The 18,766-nt window shown below is 39.9% G+C and overlaps 3 protein-coding genes across 5 annotated transcripts; 1 reads left to right on the top strand and 2 right to left on the bottom strand.

Moving 5' to 3' along the window:
- Window positions 1-1,378: 1,378 nt before the first annotated feature.
- Window positions 1,379-2,459, bottom strand: LOC111604109 (ribulose-phosphate 3-epimerase). Of its 2 annotated transcripts, none has more exons than XM_023322014.2 (3): window positions 2,143-2,459; window positions 1,899-2,081; window positions 1,379-1,846 (listed from the first exon to the last, which is right to left on the bottom strand). In XM_023322014.2, exons 1-3 carry the CDS (start codon window positions 2,440-2,442, stop codon window positions 1,550-1,552), a joined length of 780 nt encoding a protein of 259 aa, XP_023177782.2. In that variant the 5' UTR covers window positions 2,443-2,459; the 3' UTR covers window positions 1,379-1,549. The 2 variants fall into 2 exon arrangements, with proteins under 2 accessions (XP_023177782.2, XP_023177783.2); XM_023322015.2 differs by having other exon boundaries at window positions 1,765-1,846; window positions 1,907-2,081.
- A 137-nt stretch (window positions 2,460-2,596) lies between these two features.
- Window positions 2,597-3,307, bottom strand: LOC111604110 (LDLR chaperone boca). Its single transcript, XM_023322016.2, has 2 exons — window positions 3,056-3,307; window positions 2,597-3,001 (listed from the first exon to the last, which is right to left on the bottom strand). Exons 1-2 carry the CDS (start codon window positions 3,203-3,205, stop codon window positions 2,612-2,614), a joined length of 540 nt encoding a protein of 179 aa, XP_023177784.2. The 5' UTR covers window positions 3,206-3,307; the 3' UTR covers window positions 2,597-2,611.
- Window positions 3,308-3,533: 226 nt separating this feature from the next.
- LOC111604106 (vacuolar protein sorting-associated protein 13) lies at window positions 3,534-18,765 on the top strand. 2 transcript variants are annotated; one of them, XM_023322010.2, is made up of 30 exons: window positions 3,534-3,631; window positions 4,059-4,406; window positions 7,136-7,222; window positions 7,284-7,481; window positions 7,543-7,902; window positions 7,973-8,194; window positions 8,256-8,392; window positions 8,449-8,689; window positions 8,745-10,245; window positions 10,314-10,941; window positions 11,010-11,165; window positions 11,232-11,574; window positions 11,650-11,795; window positions 11,858-12,101; window positions 12,162-12,437; window positions 12,516-12,686; window positions 12,795-12,907; window positions 12,967-13,560; window positions 13,622-14,188; window positions 14,262-14,420; window positions 14,483-15,091; window positions 15,165-15,292; window positions 15,358-16,200; window positions 16,255-16,627; window positions 16,693-17,514; window positions 17,579-17,679; window positions 17,744-17,882; window positions 17,949-18,232; window positions 18,297-18,435; window positions 18,498-18,765. In XM_023322010.2, the coding sequence occupies exons 2-30, from the start codon at window positions 4,307-4,309 to the stop codon at window positions 18,750-18,752; spliced, it is 9,936 nt and encodes a 3,311-aa protein (XP_023177778.2). In that variant the 5' UTR covers window positions 3,534-3,631; window positions 4,059-4,306; the 3' UTR covers window positions 18,753-18,765. The 2 variants fall into 2 exon arrangements, with proteins under 2 accessions (XP_023177778.2, XP_030081318.1); XM_030225458.1 differs by lacking the exon at window positions 3,534-3,631 and having other exon boundaries at window positions 3,897-4,406.
- Window position 18,766: the final 1 nt, after the last annotated feature.

Here is an 18,766-nt window from a genome sequence, read left to right as displayed (position 1 = left end):
GAAGTACAGCTACATTAGTATGGTTACAATTAAGCACAATCAACACACACAGATAAAACATATATATACATATATATATATATATATATATATATATATATATATATATATATATATACATACATATATAAATATATATTAGCTACAATTGCTATGCTTACAAATGAAATGGGCCTATGCGTGTTTATTTATTTATATTTAATTTTTAATTTTTAATTTAAAAAAAAAAACAAAACCAAAAACTTTCAAAGGAACAAGAAAATTTGTTTTAAATATAAAAATCAAAAAAAAAAATAATAATAATAAAAAATCTATATGAAATGCGCTCACAAAACTGTTCAATTTCAATGTGCTTAACAATAAAAACCAAGTAAATTAAACAAGGACAATATGAAAAATATAAAAACCTAAAAAAAAATTGTAGCGAAAATGTTAAATGTAAAATGTAGCAAAAATTTGCAAACCGAAAAAAGCTGATTTAAAAGGAAAACTAAATAAGGAAAGCTAGTTGAATTTACATATATATATATATATACATACATATATACATGGTGTGTGTTTACACAGATATCGGCATATACATATACACACATATATATATGTGCTTGAAGATGAGATCATTTTGGTGAAATGCACTTGTTAATTATGCACAAATTTGACAGCAAAAGAATAAGACGAAGATGATGATAATGACGAAGATGAACTTTATAAAGAATTTACATATACTATAAAAAGAAAAAACAAAACGAAGAACAATTGACAATAAAATTGAAACTGACTTTGTGTTTTTGTCCCTTTAGAAATATGGCCTCGCGGCATATTTATGATATATTTGTAAACCAAAATCGTATTAAAGAGGGCGAAAAACACACCCGAATCAAATTTAAACAATTCTTGCCGTACAATAACTACAAATGTGCATAAATCTAAGTGTAACTACACACACAGACACACACACATAAACACGTATAACCAACTAAATGCTATAAGCAAAATGTCATACATATATACATACTATATACTTACATATATAAATGTTGAAAAATAAATGTATAAAACTATAAATAATTATTGCATTTTATATAATTTAAGCTACTTAAAATGTAATAATTACATTTCAAATTTCAAGGTTCTAGCACTTAGGCCTTTGGCGGGGCTATACTTATTGACGTCTGCCACGCCTCCTTCTGCCCATTATTAAGTATGTATTGATATACATATAAAATATTCTATAGAGGAGTAGCCTTAACTTTTGAAACATAAATGCAAATATTAAAGCTAAAATCTCTGAGTGTCTTTCCTGATAAGCCACTCCTTCACAGCCTAAAAAATACGCGCTCAAAAGCATACAAAAAAACAACAAACTTTCAAAGGAGTATAAAAACATAATATATATATTCGTTTGGCTTAACAGTTCATTAAAACGTTTATAAATGTTATACATTTTCTGTGTCTTTTACAACTGGAAATTTGGAAATTTGACTTTGTTAAGTGTAGACTCATGTTGTACTTAAGTTACAAATTCTATTTGGCTAAATGCATTTTAGCTTCAGTTGAGGTAACCTTTCACCACGTTCCGCAACTCGCTTATGACCTCACGCTGATCGGCAGCACCGACTACAGCTGTGCCGGATACAATCCAATTAGCACCGGCTTTGGCACAGCAATCGATGGTCTTTGGTCCGACGCCGCCATCCACTTCGATGTCCAGATTGGGATAGTTAGTGCGCAGCCATTCTACTTTGGGCATCATGTCGCCCATGAAGGATTGGCCACCAAAGCCTGGCTCCACCGTCATGACCAGCACTAGATCTGCTACATCTATATATTTCTCAATAACATTTACCTAAAACATGTTTCATTAGATAGCGCATGCGCACATAACCTCAAAGTATTACCGGAGTACCTGGTTTGATGGCCAGGCCCACTTTCATGCCGGCCTCCTGTATTTGTCGTGTAACATTGCACACGTCCTTGACGGGCTCCACATGAAATGTATAAAGATTAACGCCCGCATCTGCCATTGGCGTTATCCATTGCTCTGGATTCTGAACCATCATGTGTGTCTCAAAGAATGCCTCCTACACAGAACATACACAAATACAAATTTGCATAAGCCAATAAGCAAAGCCACACGCTTACCTTGATATGGTTACGCAAACATTTTACCATGGGATGGCCAAAGGTGAGATTTGGCACAAACTCACCGTCCATAACATCCAGATGCAAATAGTCTGCACCATTGTCTAGCAATTTCTGTGACTCGGCTGCTAAATTGGCCAAATCTGCGTTTAATATAGACGGACCGATTTTCGCTTGAATTGGCATCTTGTTGGTGTTGTTACAGGCGCTGCAATGTGGACGCGTCTTAGGGTAAGTTGGAGATGCCGTTGTGCTTGTTAAGGTCAAACTGAGGAGAGTTGGTGCTCGAAACGTAAACATCCCAAAACGAGGGCTGCACTCATCTGGTAACGTTAACACGCGAATGGTCAAACAACAAGTGGTTTTATTTTTCAATTTGATGACTTCAATTTGTTCATTTTTTCGCTTAATAAATACTTTTACATTGAGAATGTATGTAGCTTGGAGTGCTTAGATATAAGCAATACAATTATAGTTCGTCCTTAACATGTACGCCAGGATATTCTTTATTTTCAATAGTAACGCCTTTGCAACGCTCCTGCTCCACCAAAAAGTCTTTTGCCTCCCAGGCCTGGGCTCCATCTTTGAACAGGAATATCGCTCGATTGTCGTCAACCATATAACGCTCCGCTTGTATATGATTATTCCATAAGCTGGTCTGCCACAACTTAGTTATCTCCTCGCCCTGCTCTCGAGTGGGATTGCCGGTGACCGAAACAAATGTCATGAGCGTGCGACCTTTTTTCGATACTTTGAGCAGCTCTTCGGGGTTTTTGCTGTCTAAATTTGAGAAATCCAGTTTTGGCTGAGGCCGCAAGTGTTCCGGCAGTTCATCTGGCTCAAGTGGATCCTCATCTTCCTGTAAAATGCATTTTTACTCTGTTTCTCTAGCTGAATTTTACCTTTTACGTACATCCCATTGGTCGAGCAGCCGTTCCAAATCGGCTTCGCTGTAATCCCGAATATCCTTTTTTGCCCACTCTGGCTTCTCCTCATCCTTGAACTTCTTGGACAGCACAACGGGCACAATGGCCAATATGAGTAAAATAAACTGTATTTGCATTATTTAATCTTATTTTATTTGCACCCGCAGCTCAACACGTCAGCTTGTAAATTTGCATTCTCTTGGAACAGCAAAGCGCGGACAGATAAACAGCTGTCCAAGAAAAATGGTATTCACAGGAAAGCGCGAACAAAACAAATGCTTAACATATTTAATGGTCACATTCTTAATAACATAGCACATGAAAGAGTGGAAAATGAGTGAGGCCGCGAAACCTAACCCACTTCACTGTCTGTTACATTATGTTATGTTATGTTAACAGTGAAGAGCGCGCACATTGCTGTACATATTGAGTGACTCTCCCGATACTTGAACGACCAGACGGGCACAGCTGTTGACCGCTCGCGTTCAGTTGTAATCGAGTGGCCGTCGGTGTCGGGTTAATTTTATTTGATGCGTAATGAAGAATATGTTACACTGCGCAAGGTAAATTTTCTACAGTGTTATTGTTGTTGTGTGCTGTGAACCACTTGGCAATTAAAGATAAAGCTTTATATATATGGAAATAGCAAATAAAAGCAGCTGAGCTATGTATGCAAGAAAAGTGAATATTATAAGTGAATTCATATCGATTCCAGAAAGGCATTCACACATGCCAGCACCAACACCCACAATTTGTTGCTAATTAACGTAACACTTTGAAAACAATGCCAAATGTTTTACGCATTTTGTGTAGTTTTTTTTGTAATGCTCAGCGAATTATTTAAATACAGTGTTTATTTTGTTGGCATGTTTTGGTTGATTTTTTCTGTGGATGGTTGCTGTTAGTGATGACATCATCAGCAACATCATCGCTGTGTATTATTTTTTGGTCTCTCAATTCTATTCCATTCTGTTTTGTTCTAATGTTTAGAAAAGGCTAAATTCATACGAAATCGAAACGTTTAAAATAAAACGACCAGCAAAAGCACGCGTACCCAAGCACACACACGCACACAGTTGAAAGTCAAATAACAACAAACAATCGAAAGATTACAAAATCAATAAGCAGCCGCCTTTTGGCTGCCAACAGCTGGAATCTTCAAATTGGAGTCGAAAGGTGTTTGTTGAACACGGCACAGCAACGACGGGGACGACGCCGCCGCCGCCACCAGCTTCAGGATGGTGTTCGAGGCCATAGTCGCAGATGTGCTCAACAAGGTGCTGGGTGATTACATTGAAAATTTGGATCACAAACAATTGAAAATTGGCATCTGGGGAGGTGAGTTCACTAAAAATGTTCCCAATTGTGTACGTAAAATGGACACTTTTAACTGTCACGCTATTTGCGCATTTAGCTTAATTTATTATCCACCACCATGCTACATATGTGCGTGTGCATATACATACATAGGTATTGCTCTTGATCACATCATTTTTTTTGTCTTTTCTTGTGCGACCTTATCCTTCAGGCTTTGTACAGTGACCCAATTGCTAAATATTTGCATGAGCGTGAGAGCAACGAGAATGCGCTCTCCCATGTCTGTTCATTGACTCGCTCTCTCTATCTCTTTCTCTTTTCCCGTCTCTATTTGAAGCTGTTGCTTCTGTTGAGAATGCTTTGAATTGTAGGTTCCCCCGTCCCCTCTGACGATTGTATATAGAATTAACAGCAACAGCAAAGACAAGCACAAGAACAACAATAACAGTTGCGGCTTTTTAGCGGTTTCTGTTTCTCTTTTAACTTTACGAGAGAGCATAACTGTTTTGTCATACAATTTGTAACTTTAAGAGAAGATAGACGAATACTATTGTATATATAATTGTATGTACATATATATTGTATGTATATTCCTATGACAGATAGATCATATGTACATACTGTATACAGGTAAATATATATGCATAGGTATATAGATCGTATCGATTACAAAGCCAGATTCTTTGTTAAAATTCGTTATGCTCCACTAGCAAACAAGGGAATCAAAGAGTATTTGATCTTCATCTTGTCAACGCATTTTTATTCTTGTTATTTCTTTATCTCAGCAGTGTAGTATTGCTTAGGTTTTCTCAAAAGATAAAGTAAGAAAATAAACAGAAAATTTAACAGCCAGTCGCTTAAATTACACGATATAAAATTATAAAAAGCCACGTTTGCCTTTTGATTGTCGTTAAAATATCCATATATATATTGCGCATTACGAAGCCAATTTACGTACTTCGAGGGCTTTTCATACAATTAATTATTATTTATTATTTTGATTAAATGTGCAATACAGATTTGATTATATTTAGATGAAATGCTTTACAATCAACTTTTTCTAATAAAATTTTAATTAAGTCCAATAAAGTTAGTGCCCCGCCTCAAACCTTATATGGCATGTAAGACCCGGCAAACGGGTTTCTGCTCCAATGACAGCCAAACAAATTTTGAACTTGAACTCTGATGTCATAATGCGTGGCTCATGAATATATTCTTTGCTCACTGAGTGTTTTATTTGCATTTTAACCCATTTGAGGTTATAAAAGTTGTGAAAAATAGGCACAATCTATTTAGAGTATAGAAATAATTATCATATACTGTTTAACAGGCAGACACATTTAATAAACATATATATATTCATGAAATAACAAAGATATTAGAGGTGAACAAGTAATTTATATATATATATCAAATTCAAATGCATGTTGAAAATGATAATACTCTAAATTTGTAGTAAACTTAGCTTAAGCTGAGCTCATTTTTGTGCGCTTGTCTATAGAGAATATTAATCATTGTTACTATTCAATGTGTTTGTGTAAAATACATTAAGTTAAATCACTCTCAATTATATAGTCATGTATGTGACTTGTTTACACATATATATTATACATTTACTGATTCATCCAATGCTTTCATTTTACTTTATGTGAGCATATTCTTTTAAATAGGCCGCTAACTGATAAGCAACTGTTGTTGGGCGATAAGAGAGCTACACAGACTCAAAAAAAAAATATTTAAAATTTTCAATTTACCCTTTTAAAGTGGAGCACCTGCTAGTAAAAAAAAAAAATAAAAATTTTTGTGCTTACAAACTATATTAACGATAATTCTTGGAAATATATCATATAAAAAAATTGTTGCCCTTATAAAGTATATTAAATTCTTGGAAATATGTTTAAAAATAAAGCTTTATCAGTCAAAAATATGTAACTAAAAAATGAAAATATGAATCTAATAACTCAATAAAAATACCATAAATTACATATAAAAACATATATCTTTAATAAAATATTAAAATATCTATATCTAGATCCATATAAAACATTTACATTTAAATATTAAAGTACGAAAAAGTACTTAAGTAGCTCGTACTAAGTACTTAAGTATTTTAGATCGTTCATAAAAAGTTATTAGCTTATATAATTGGCTAATTGCAGAACAATAAAAAATTCGAAATTTACGACAATATTATTTTAACTTCTTATCAATGATAATACTGAATTACTGATAATACGAAACAATTGTGAATTGTGCATATAATTCATATATTATCTGATTTATGGGTCAATGTTCCATAGGCAGTATGTGGTAACTTTTTGTCAGATCGTTAACTAAATTGACCTATATAAGTAATTCAATAAAAATGTAATATGCGCTATACGAGGTTAAAAATGATTTCTTATTCTTCGCCTTCATGGCATTCCGGGCATAACAAACAATCGAAATTCCAGGCACGCCTAATTGCCAGCCATGTGTGCTTGATATGGCCTGGCCTACACATATACACATATATGTACAGATAGATAGATGTGTATATATGTTTCTAAACATATTTGTAAATAGTTGGCCATATTTTTTTACCTTCAGCATTTGCCGGTTTTTGTTTATTTGTTTGCACAACAATTTTCGCAATAAATCAATTTGGTAATGGCCGGAATTAATAAAGTTTAAAATTTCTAATTATTGTCTATTTATTTTTCCATCAATATATAATATATATCTAATTATATATGTTTTTTAATTTCTAGGCGATGTGGTCTTGTCCAATCTGCAAATACGCAGCAATGCGCTGGATGAGATGGACTTGCCCGTTCAGCTAGTCTATGGCTACTTGGGTAAGTGAAATGTAGTTGAAGGTAAATGTTTATCTCTTGTTCATAATTGTTCGTTGCTTAGGCAAATTGGTGTTGAAAATACCCTGGAAGAATCTGTATAGCCAGCCGGTTATAGCCAATATTGATGATCTCTATGTGCTTGTCAGGCCCAACAACAATGTCAGATACAACCCCGAAAAGGAGGCCAAAAATAATTTGTCTTCCAAAATGGTTGCACTGGATGCCCAGGAGGCAGCACGCAAAAAGGAGCTAGAGCCGGGTAATACAAATCAAATATATATATAGTTATATATATAATCTTTTTACTTGTTACCTTGCAGCTGTGCCCAAGCCCGATGCTGGGTTCGCGGAAAAGTTGACTGCACAAATTGTTAACAATTTGCAAATCAAAATTAGCAATGTGCATTTGCGGTATGAGGACTCAACAACGATGGGCTCGCCGTTCTCGTTTGGCATAACGCTGCATGAACTGGAACTGTACACCACGGATAAGAACTGGGAAAAGACCTATATGACGGAACGTGCTCCGGAAGTCTTTAAAATTGCGAATCTCTCCTGCCTCGCTGCCTACATGAACTGCAAGGCTAAACTCTATGCGGCTGAAGAAAGGGAGGTGCTTGTCGAAAGGTTCCAGCAACAAATAGCACGCAAAGGCTATAAGCCCACCAACTACTGTTATGGTAATTATCCTCTACTTTCTCTTTATTATTATTCACAAATCTAATACTTTGTGGTTTTGCTGTTTTCCAGTTCTGGGTCCCATTTCCTGCATTTCGAAGTTGAAGCTGAACATGAATCCGGAACTGGATGAGCCAGCATTTGAGAAGCCCAAAATTGATCTTAGTTTGGAGATGGAATCGCTTAACGTGGGCTTGACCAATAAACAGTTCCACTATCTTATGCAGCTAGGCGACGCCATGAATCGCATGCAGCTAGGCTTGCCGTATCGGCAATATCGGCCCTACAATATACGTGGGTCAAATACAATCCATAGTTGAAGTAAATCTGTTAAGATCTGTTCGTTCATTTTCAGCTTACAAGGGTCACGCCAAGAACTGGTGGAAATTTGCAATTACCGCTGTGCTCGAGCATGATGTACGACGTGTGAATCAGACCTGGAGCTGGGCTTACATAAAAGAGCATCGTGAACGTTGCAATGTCTATGCAGATGTATGTCTTCAGTTAGCCAGCATCCGAAAGACCCTTCTAATTACTCTCTTTTGCAGAAATACAAAGAACGTGAAACAAGTAAAAAGCCAAGCAAAACGCTGGAGGAGTCCTGTAAGATGCTCGAAGAAAAGTTGGATCTCTTCAATCTTTTACTCATAAGACAACGCGTTAATATCGATATAGCCAAGTTACGCGATTCAGAGCCACCGCAGAAATCCGGCTGGTTTGGCGGTTGGTGGGGTGCTAATGCGGCAAAGTCAGATAACGACGATGGCGCTGCCACTGGTCTTAAATTGGGTAAAATAACAGTCATACATTTTATTAGCAAAATATAAAAATTATATTTTTATAGCCCGTAAATTTGAGGCGGCTATGACGCCAGAGGAGAAGGCCAAAATGTACAAAGCCATTGGTTATGAGGAGAATTCGCAGCCGAAGGATCTACCTATAGGTTATGTGGCTCTTAAAATGAATTTCAAACTAATTGCACTCGAGATTGGCCTATACCAGGAAGTGCAGCTTAACGACGATCAAGGCAGCGCACTTGATTACTTTAATTTGCCTTCGATAATATTGTTGAAGTTTTCAATGGCAACCGCAACGATTTTGCAAAGACCGGCCGCTGATGCCATTTGCCTGACAGCCGGCATGAAGAGCTTAAAGATGACGGGAGTAACTCAAAATCAGAACAGACCCGTACTGGTCGAGTCCATAACAACGGATGAATTTAATTTGCTGGACATATTCTTCGAAACGAATCCGATTGATATGCTCTGCAATCAACGTGTCAAAGTCGTCGCTCGTCCACTGCAGATCACCTTCGATTCCCAGACTATTATGGCTCTTACCAGCGTTTTTAAGCCGCCGACTGATGTGAACTTATCGAAATTCGAGCAATCGGCTGCTTCGAAGCTGGTTGATATCAAGGAGCGCTCAGCAACGGGAATGCAGTACGTTATCGATCAGAAATCGGTACTAGATGCTGATATATTGCTTATGCCCAACATATTGGTGGTGCCGCATGGTGGTTACTATGAAGCCGACGTGAAATCTCTGATTGTAATAAGTCTGGGTCAGGTGCATGTAACAACAAAGCCCCACAAACGCACCACAGACCATATTAAGGCCATGCATAGTGAGGGTGTCGAAAAGACGGAGATATTGAAGACTGTTATGGAAAACTCCTACGACAGATTCATTGTAAAAATAAATGATGTGCAAATGCTAGTGGTGCGGCCACACGAGCCGTGGCAGAATATCCTAACGATGGCCGAGTCATCTGAATTGCATGTGCTGCTACCGACATCGCTTCAGGTGGTAGCTGCGGTGTGCGTCTTTGACAACGATCCGCGTTTGCCCAAGATCAAAGTCGACATTGAGATGCCGGCGGTGCAGTTCACCATTACCGAAGATCGTATGATAGAGGCTGTTGATTTGGCCACCAACATACCGCTACCACAGAGTAATAGTGGCGCAGAAATTGCCCCCGCTTTGCGACGCTCAAGCAGCTCGATTTCGAATTTCATAAATCGTGAAATTAAGAAACGGGCCGCCCCATCTTCCATTATAAAGCCAACGGTTGAAGCGGAAATAACACAGTATACCAATGTCGAGTTGAATTTCTCACTTAAAAAAATCTCTATCAAGCTGGTCGAGGCGAATAGACTCTGTGAAACAGAAAAAACAGAAGAAGCTGAAGGGTCGTTCGTATCACCAGACCTGTCGACGACCACACATAGTCAATTGTCAAGTGGATCCGCCATTCAATATTTAAATCAGACCCTATTCTTTGAGATTCTTCAAGTGGAGACATATATGGCACAGCGTACCTATGAAACAGTTGCATCTATTAAGTAAGTAGCTTATGCAAATCAAAACCAATTACTTTTTTATATCAAATCAATTGTTGTTTCTCTTTCAGGTTAGGCAGTATAAATCTGAAACACTTTGATTGCGTGGACGCTAAGAATAATGTGTTGGATATCATAAATACGCCCGGATATGTGAAAGATGAGAAATATCTGTTCACAATCAACTATACGATGGCCGATAAATTGTCGCCGGAGTTTAATACAAAATACAATTCCATCGAACAGCTGATGGTGGCCAATTTCGAGGTGCTCGACGTTGTGCTGCACCAGGAGTGCCTGCAGCGCCTATTGAAAATGGCAAACAATTTCCAGAAGCGGTTAGATTTGATATTATTAAATGTAAAGCCGCACGATCGCTATGCATTTGCTGGTGAAGGCGATGGACTAAAGCACAAGCTGCAAGTCATTATGGAAGATGCCGAAACAATCGCCAGCCAAAAGTTGCCTGCACGCCGGCTGCGAAAGAGCAAAACTGTCGTGGCTAGTGTGAAAATGCGCATGATTGCGAATATTGAAGCGATTAGCCTTCAGCTAACCTCACGCAAGCGACCGCTGTCCATGATGCAAGTGAAGAACTTCGTGACAAACGTAACGCTAAAGGACTCTTACACCGAGGTGAACATCGGACTCAAAGATATTGTCGTGCGTGATCTGAATCCAAATACAATACACACGGATGTAAGTGCAATAATTTGTATTGATTTATTTATAATGTGAGACTAAGAGAGTTTCGAAATACTTTACAGATATTGAGCATTGTGGGTCAGGATGCCTTCCATTGTCAGCTGGTAATATACAACAAGGAGTTCACTCAAGACTACAATTCGGATGATATGAAAGTAACTGTGGACGTTGGCTGCATTAAGATTATATTCCTCAACTGGTTTGTCACCGGCATACTGGTAGGTCACTGTCGTAACATTATTAGATAGTTATTCTCAATTGTTTTTTTACTTTCCATTCGACAGAACTTTACAAGCCACTTCCAGACTGCCCAGGAAGCACTCACGAATGCCAGCGCAGCTGCTGCCCAATCAGCTAAACAAAATGCAATCGATGCCTACGAAAAGGCAACGCGCTTGAAACTCAATATTAGAATCAAGGCACCCGTTATACTTGTGCCGGTGAATTCACAGAGCAGAAATGCATTGGCCATTGATTTGGGTTTGCTGGAGTTGACAAATAATACTAGCGAGAAGAGAGTGCCTCTTTTTAATCAAAACGCAGTCATTGACGAGATAAAACTGCAGATTAAAGATGTCAAAATATCGAAGGTGGTTATTTTGGAAGAAAACCCTACAATAGGCGATGGTGAGTAGTATGTGAGAGACTTGTTAATCGAAGAGTTTATTATAAAGATATTTTATGCACGTAATCAATGATTAGATGTCGATGCTGTTCTTGGGATTCAAAACTCAGGAAATATGATGGATCCCATGAGTTTTACGCTATCGATTACGCGCAATCTATCCTTCTCTTGGTACACGGATATGCCAGAGGTGAATCTGTCGGGTCACTTAAAGTCCGTTGAGGTAATGAAATGTACTTAAAGAATTTCTTAGCAATCTAATATATCTGTTTATATTAATTGCAGCTAACTCTCTTCATGGACGACTATGCGCTTATCATGTCTATCATGAATCTCAATTTGAACGAGGGCTATGCTGAGTTTCCACCGCGGGAAATTGTCGAACGGCCACAGTCACGTAGTGTTCATCAAATCGGTACACAACAAGAAGTATATACCATGGCGGAATCTGTAGTGGAACCACAAAAAGTATGCGAAAGTCTTAAGATGAACTTTCAGTTTGATGGCGTCATTATAAATTTGATGGAGGGTTAGTGAACCGCGATAAGCAAAATGTAATTTTTAATTGAAATTTCGATCAACTATTTAGAAGAAGGCGACGGCTTGGCATGCTTCGGAATTTACTATTTGTCCCTGAAGGGTACCAAACTGAACAATGGCACGCTCAGTATATCCGTTGTCCTTTGCAACATACAATTGGATGATACGCGTTCAACCAACAGAAGTAAAATTCGACAATATCTTAGCTGTAAGAACTGGGATGCGGAGAAAACCAGAAAAGATAAAATTCTTGAGTCCTGTCAAAATGAGCTATCGAACTACATGGTTGATATAACGGCGATTATAAAAGAGGATGACATCTTCGGTAATGCAATGAGCTTGTTATCTAATATCATACCACATACTATAAATTCATATTTATATCTATTTTGTTTTACTGTAGCTGAAGTGCGAGTGCGCAGCTTTGATTTGATCGTTTGCATTGATTTTCTGTTGAAGTTGACACTGTTTCTGAGTTTGCCCACCGATTCAGGATCGCTTGGGAAGAGCGCGTTTACGGAAACAGCAACAGTGGCACGAGGCGGTGCAAAAAAGACAGTCGATACGCTATCAGGTTATACATATATACTTTGACATATGCACTAAGATATTTCCCTTACCAAATGTTCAATTTCCTTAAGTCTAACCTATCTGTTTCCAATTTTTTTGTATAACTTTGTAGTTACAGACACCGCTTCAACGAAAAAGGTGAATCTGATATTGCACATTGATCAGCCGGATATTATATTGGTTGAAAGCCTGGATGATCTGAATACTATGGCAATTGTGTTTAATGTGAGTTGAAAATTTCAGTCATGACTGTTGCTTGGACTTAAACGGTTTCCTTTCCGCAGGCACACGCCCATCTCAATTATCGGTCTATTGGCGACAAGCAGATTATCAATGGGGAAATCAATGGACTTAAGATATATATGTGCTCATTTTTGCCAGAACGACGCGAGTCGACGCGTCATTATATTCTGCATCCGGCTGTTATCAGTTTGCAGGGTTCCACGCCCGAATCAGAGGGAATGCACATTAGCCTTAAGCTCAGTGATATTATCATTAATATATCGCCGACAACAATTGAGCTGCTGAACAAAGCGATGCTCAGCATTAGTAGCGGTGCGGCTGAGAAGGCTGCCATTGATAGAGAAGAGCCGGATTATTCACGAATTTGGCATCCGACCGTGTTCCATTCTAAGACCTATTGGTTTACAAAAGTGGAAGAGGCCACTGAAGCGAGTGAAATACGAATATCGAACCAAAGTAACGGGCCGCAGAAAACAGAGAAATGCGTGGTTGAGATGCCCAGCATAACCATTGTGATTGAATCGGGCCAAGGATACTATACAAAGCCTCTCATTTCACTGGACACACGTATGACGGCTGTATTTAATAACTGGAGCCGCAACTTTACTGCGCATGGCTCCCTAACGCTGAATATGGTAGATGATTCTTTTATTTATCATTTGGTCTATACTTAATCAGCATATTAATGTCTTGCAGAACTATTACAATCAATTCATGGCTGAATGGGAACCAATCATTGAGCTGAACGAGGTGGTGGGACGTAATGGCAGCAAAGAGTATATACCCTGGGAGTTGCAGTTCGATATGAGCTTTGAGAAGACGGAAAATGAATTTGATGAATCGCACGAGGAAACAGCTATGAACATTCGCATACATTCCCAAGAGAATCTGGAAATAACGTTGAGCAAAACGTGCATCAACCTGCTCAAAGAATTGGGCGAAGCCTTTTCGCAAGCCATCGACAAGAAGGGCATCCACAAGCCAGAGGTCATTGCTCCTTATGTGGTAGTCAATGATACGGGCTTTGACATCACATTGGATCTGAGAAGAGGCATCTTTACGCTGCACGAAGTGCATCGCGGAGGCAAACACGATAATAGCCATTTAGTTCTACACTCGGCAAGCAACGCAGATGATAAACTGATTGATCCAGCGAATATACAAAACTGCACTATTTCAGCTGGCGGAAAAGCCTATTTACAAACCAAGGACTTATCAACGTTGAGCGAAAGCCAATTTGACGATTATAGTCTCTATGTGACGGTAATTTTTAAATAACATGCACTCGCCACCCAGTAATTATCTGATTGTTAATTAATTTTTTTTCTGTCCACAGATCGGTAATATAACGGAAACAGTTGTGCTGCCGGTTAGCAAAGCCGACACGCGTTACTTTCCGCTGACTTCTAAAACTCAGTATGAACAGTGGTCCATTGTATCCCAAGTTAAGCTGGAGTATGGCACCACCATCATCAATATACATGGCGTTTTAAGCGTACGTAACTCAATCAATAGAAATGTATCAATTCTTGATGTATATATGTGATTATTTGTTAGATCCTCAACCATTTTATACGACCAATTACGGTGCATCGTCGCCATGAGAAAGAAGATCGATTCATTCTTGTTGGTAAGGCGCAACCTAATGAGCTTTTCAATGTGCCGCTCCACGCCATCTATACCGCTGATAAGGAGCTGTACTTTTCGATTAAGGGCTATTACACGTCATCTCAGGGATTCAGCTGGAGTGTCAATCAATCAGATATGAACTATGAGGGTCAAATTCAATGCGAACCCATCGACGCATTCGAGCCGCTCAACATAAATGTGCAGCGCCGCAAGCATGAGATTTTCTTTGAAACCACCAACAAGTATCGACTTAGAAGCGCACATTATACGATTCATCTATATCCTCCACTATCCCTGCGCAATTGCTTGCCCATTGACATAAAAGTCTCTGTGGCTGGCTGCTTGGGTCGCCAGGCTAACGCCGATGCCAACGCAGGTCGCACAGTGGAAGAAGTTGGTGGATTAGAAGAGCGCTATGTAAAGGAGGACTTCCTTGATTTTGGCGAAAAGGAAGTGAGTCCCGGACACGTCCTGCATTTGCCCACAGTCCGTATGTCCGCCAATGGCAAAGATTCAAAAAGTGTGCTAGTAGTACGGGTACGTAATCTAATCAACATTTCATAAATGCTTTGAGCACTTGTTAATAGTTATTGTCATGTTTATTGAACAGCTATTGCAATATCTGGAGAAGGATTGGTCACATGCCTCTGAAATTCCCAATCCCAATAATGACGTAACCATTTGGACATTTTGCTCTTATGATTCAGATATTAAAATGGAAATGGATCTCTTTGTGCGGTAATTATTTTCGTTTTGTAATTCATATTCAGCTAACTAAATATAATTGTAATTTCCTATTACAGTTGTACTAATCCTGCTGGCAAAATTATGCTAACCTTGTACAGTCCATACTGGATGATCAATAAGACGGGCAAGATGCTCACCTACAAATCGGATTTGTCTTCAGTGGAACTTCTGTATCATCCACCCGAGTATTCAGGCCCCATACTGTTAGCCTTCCGTGATAAGATGTTCTATGACAAGAAGAAGGCAGCCATCCGCATCGAAAGTGGGGAGTGGAGTCAGAAGATCCCATTGGATGTGGCTGGTTCGATTGGCGGCGTTACCTGCACTGCAAACAATCAAACCTACCAAATTGGCGTGCACAATCATTTGACGAATAATTCGCTGACCAAACAGATAACCTTCATACCGTTCTATATAGCGCACAATAAATGCAGATATACGATCGAATTGCAAGAGCTTAATCGTCCCGGCGATCCTTGGCTAGCATTAAAAGAACACGAGTATAAGCCGCTGTGGCCTAAAAGCGATTCAGTGCACAAACTTATTGTGCGCGTGGGCAAGCAGACAACGCCAGCCTTTGACTACACCGAGGTGACCTGTACGCTGCTCAAGCTGAACAACAGTCCCTATGGCGGCGTCAATGTGGATGTTCAGTCCACAGAAGGTGGCGTCTATTTGACATTCACCGAATACCAGCCAGCAGAGGCGCCCGGCTTGATCATCAATCATACCAGCAGGGATATTATCTACTACGAGAAGAACACCGAAATAATGAACACCCTGAAATCAAAACATAGTGTTCTATTCGCTTGGGGTGACCCGACAGGTGCCAAGATCTTGGTGTTTGGCAAGGATAAGCAGGAGACCGATTTGAAACGCGATCACATTGATAATGTTATGTAAGTATAATGTAAATTGAAGGCTGTTCTATGTTTCATGATTGTCTTTTACAGACTGCAGGATGACAGCATAGCATACTGGGTATCCTTCCTCTATGGCATGCAGCGTGTCCTATTGATCACCGAAGTTGAATCGATTGCCAAGCGAACGGAGAGCTCTGCTGCACTGCAGACTATAACGCGTAGCATTGATTTGCATATACATGGCATCGGCCTATCGGTGGTTAATAATGAGGCTGCCCTGGATATACTCTATTTGGGCATTACTAGTTCGGGCGTAGTCTGGGAGTCAAGAAAGCCAAATAAGAAACGTTTCAAGGAGATGACCATGCACGATTCCGATCTGATCGAAGCCGAGTATCAACGCTATCTGGTGCACAAGTCTGTTAAGGAAGTCCATCACTATCTACTGGGTAACAAATTTCCGGTGCGTGTAGCAACTTAATAATTATTTAGATGCATATAGACTTACGTACTGTAAACTATTTTCAGCTGAACTTTAACACAATGACGATCACCAAACACATCGAGCGTCGTTTGCGTCGCAACTTTTATCCAGCCATTTGGGTGTCGAGCAAATCATCGCCTTTCCAGAATCAATTGCATGTGAAAATTAATCGCATACAAGTGGACAATCAGTTCATTGATCCCATATTCAGTGTGGTATTGGCACCGATAGCACCACCTAAGAGTGTGGCCACAACTACGTCGATGAAGCCCTTTATCGAATGCAGCGTGGTGCAGCGTGTGATACCCAATTCAGATGTGAAGCAATACAAGTATGCATCCATACTGATACAGGAGTTTCACTTTAAAGTGGATATAGTGTTTCTAACGGCCATTGCGGAGATGTTCTCGAACGAAGTGTCCGATGAACAGGCGGCCAAACTGTTCCGCAACGACGTAGATTCCATTGAGCTGCCGTTATCTACCTTCTTTGAAAAGCATTCGCAGCAGGAGCAAAAGAATTTCTATGATAATTTGCATTTGAGTCCATTGAAGATACATGTTAGCTTCTCCATGGCTGGCTCCGATACAACTTCGCTGCCCGGCTTCCTCGGCACACTGGTCCAAGGTGTGGGCGTAACACTAACGGACGTCAACGATGTCGTCTTCCGTTTGGCCTTCTTCCAGCGTGAATATCAGTTCTTTACCCAACATCAGCTGGTCAGCGAGGTGACCTCCCATTATACGGGTCAGGCACTCAAACAGCTCTATGTTTTGGCCCTGGGTCTGGATGTTCTGGGGAATCCATACGGCTTGGTGGTGGGTCTTAAGAAGGGAGTCGAAGATTTGTTCTATGAGCCGTTCCAGGTGAGCAAAATGAAACTATTTTCATAAGAATTGCCAATTTAAAGCTACCTAATGTTCTATGCAGGGCGCCATTCAAGGACCTGGCGAATTTGCAGAGGGTCTGATGCTGGGCGTCAAGTCACTCTTTGGTCACACCGTGGGCGGCGCTGCGGGCGCCATGTCTAAGTTAGCTCTCACTTATGGAGTCTAGAGCAAGCTGTATTTTATTAACTCAACTCTCTTCCTCTAGAATCACCGGCGCCATGGGCAAAGGTCTAGCTGCTTTGACCTTTGATGAACAGTATCAACGCAAACGTCGAAGGGGCATGCACAATAAACCAAAGAATTTCCATGAGGGACTCGCGCGCAGCGGCAAGGGTCTGGTCATGGTGAGAGCTCAGCCAGCACAGCAGCTTCAACTCAAACTAAACTAAGCTTACCTTTTCTACGCGCAGGGCTTTGTTGATGGCGTGACGGGCGTGGTAACTAAGCCAGTTACTGGCGCTCGCGACGAAGGCGTAGAGGGCTTCTTCAAGGGTCTGGGCAAAGGCGCAATCGGCCTGGTGGCGCGTCCAACTGCTGGGGTTGTGGACTTTGCCAGCGGCAGCTTTGAGGCAGTCAAACGCGCCACCGTGGGCATCGATGATTCCAAACGTTTGCGTCCGACACGCTTCCTACATTACGACTATGTGCTGCGTCCCTACTGCTTTAACGAAGCGCAAGGCTTCAAGATGCTTATGTAGGATTTCTAACTATATTTACATGTGTATATCACATATTAATGCTTATTTGTTACTCGGCAGGGAGGTAGACAAAGGCAAATATGCGGAAACGGACCATTTTATACACTGCGAGGAGATTGTGAGCAAAACCGAATTTCTTATAATTACCAATCATCGTTTGCTCTACGTGCAACGCAATGAAATGTTCGGAGTCTGGAATGTAAGTGCCTATTTACATATTTATATACTCGATATTTATGTTTATATTCTTCTATTGCTTAGTCCTTGTGGTCGTATCAGTGGACTGAAGTGGACAGTTTTATGAACAACGGGCGTGGTCTACAGTTCAAGGTGATCGGCCGCGAAACCAAGCGTATAATGGGCCTGTTCTCACCGAAAGAAGCGTCCACCAAAGTCGTATTGGTGCCCGATGAACGGAAACGCGAAACTCTGTTGGCTATAGTGGAATCTCAAATGCGGGGAAACAATCTGTTGCGTTTGCCCACCTCACGCTATTCGGCGCGTGTTGCTTCGTAAAGCGAGGCTTATTC

This window comes from Drosophila hydei, unplaced genomic scaffold (genome assembly GCF_003285905.1).
Source record: "Drosophila hydei strain 15085-1641.00,03,60 unplaced genomic scaffold, DhydRS2 tig00008134-arrow-pilon, whole genome shotgun sequence".
NCBI classification, from domain to species: Eukaryota; Metazoa; Arthropoda; class Insecta; order Diptera; family Drosophilidae; genus Drosophila; species Drosophila hydei.
This window is presented reverse-complemented; position numbering and strand designations above follow the sequence as displayed.

Coding starts and splice junctions, on each gene's coding strand:
- LOC111604110 (XM_023322016.2), bottom strand. CDS start 3,205: ATGCAAATACAGTTTATTTTACTCATATTGGCCATTGTGCCCGTTGTG. Junction 3,002..3,055: donor GGCTGCTCGACCAATGGGAT/GTACGTAAAAGG, acceptor TGCATTTTACAG/GAAGATGAGGATCCACTTGA.
- LOC111604106 (XM_023322010.2), top strand. CDS start 4,307: ATGGTGTTCGAGGCCATAGTCGCAGATGTGCTCAACAAGGTGCTGGGT. Junction 17,515..17,578: donor TGTTCTATGAGCCGTTCCAG/GTGAGCAAAATG, acceptor TGTTCTATGCAG/GGCGCCATTCAAGGACCTGG. Junction 17,883..17,948: donor GCGGCAAGGGTCTGGTCATG/GTGAGAGCTCAG, acceptor TTCTACGCGCAG/GGCTTTGTTGATGGCGTGAC.
- LOC111604109 (XM_023322014.2), bottom strand. CDS start 2,442: ATGTTTACGTTTCGAGCACCAACTCTCCTCAGTTTGACCTTAACAAGC. Junction 2,082..2,142: donor GTTTGCGTAACCATATCAAG/GTAAGCGTGTGG, acceptor TGTTCTGTGTAG/GAGGCATTCTTTGAGACACA. Junction 1,847..1,898: donor CCATCAAACCAGGTACTCCG/GTAATACTTTGA, acceptor AACATGTTTTAG/GTAAATGTTATTGAGAAATA.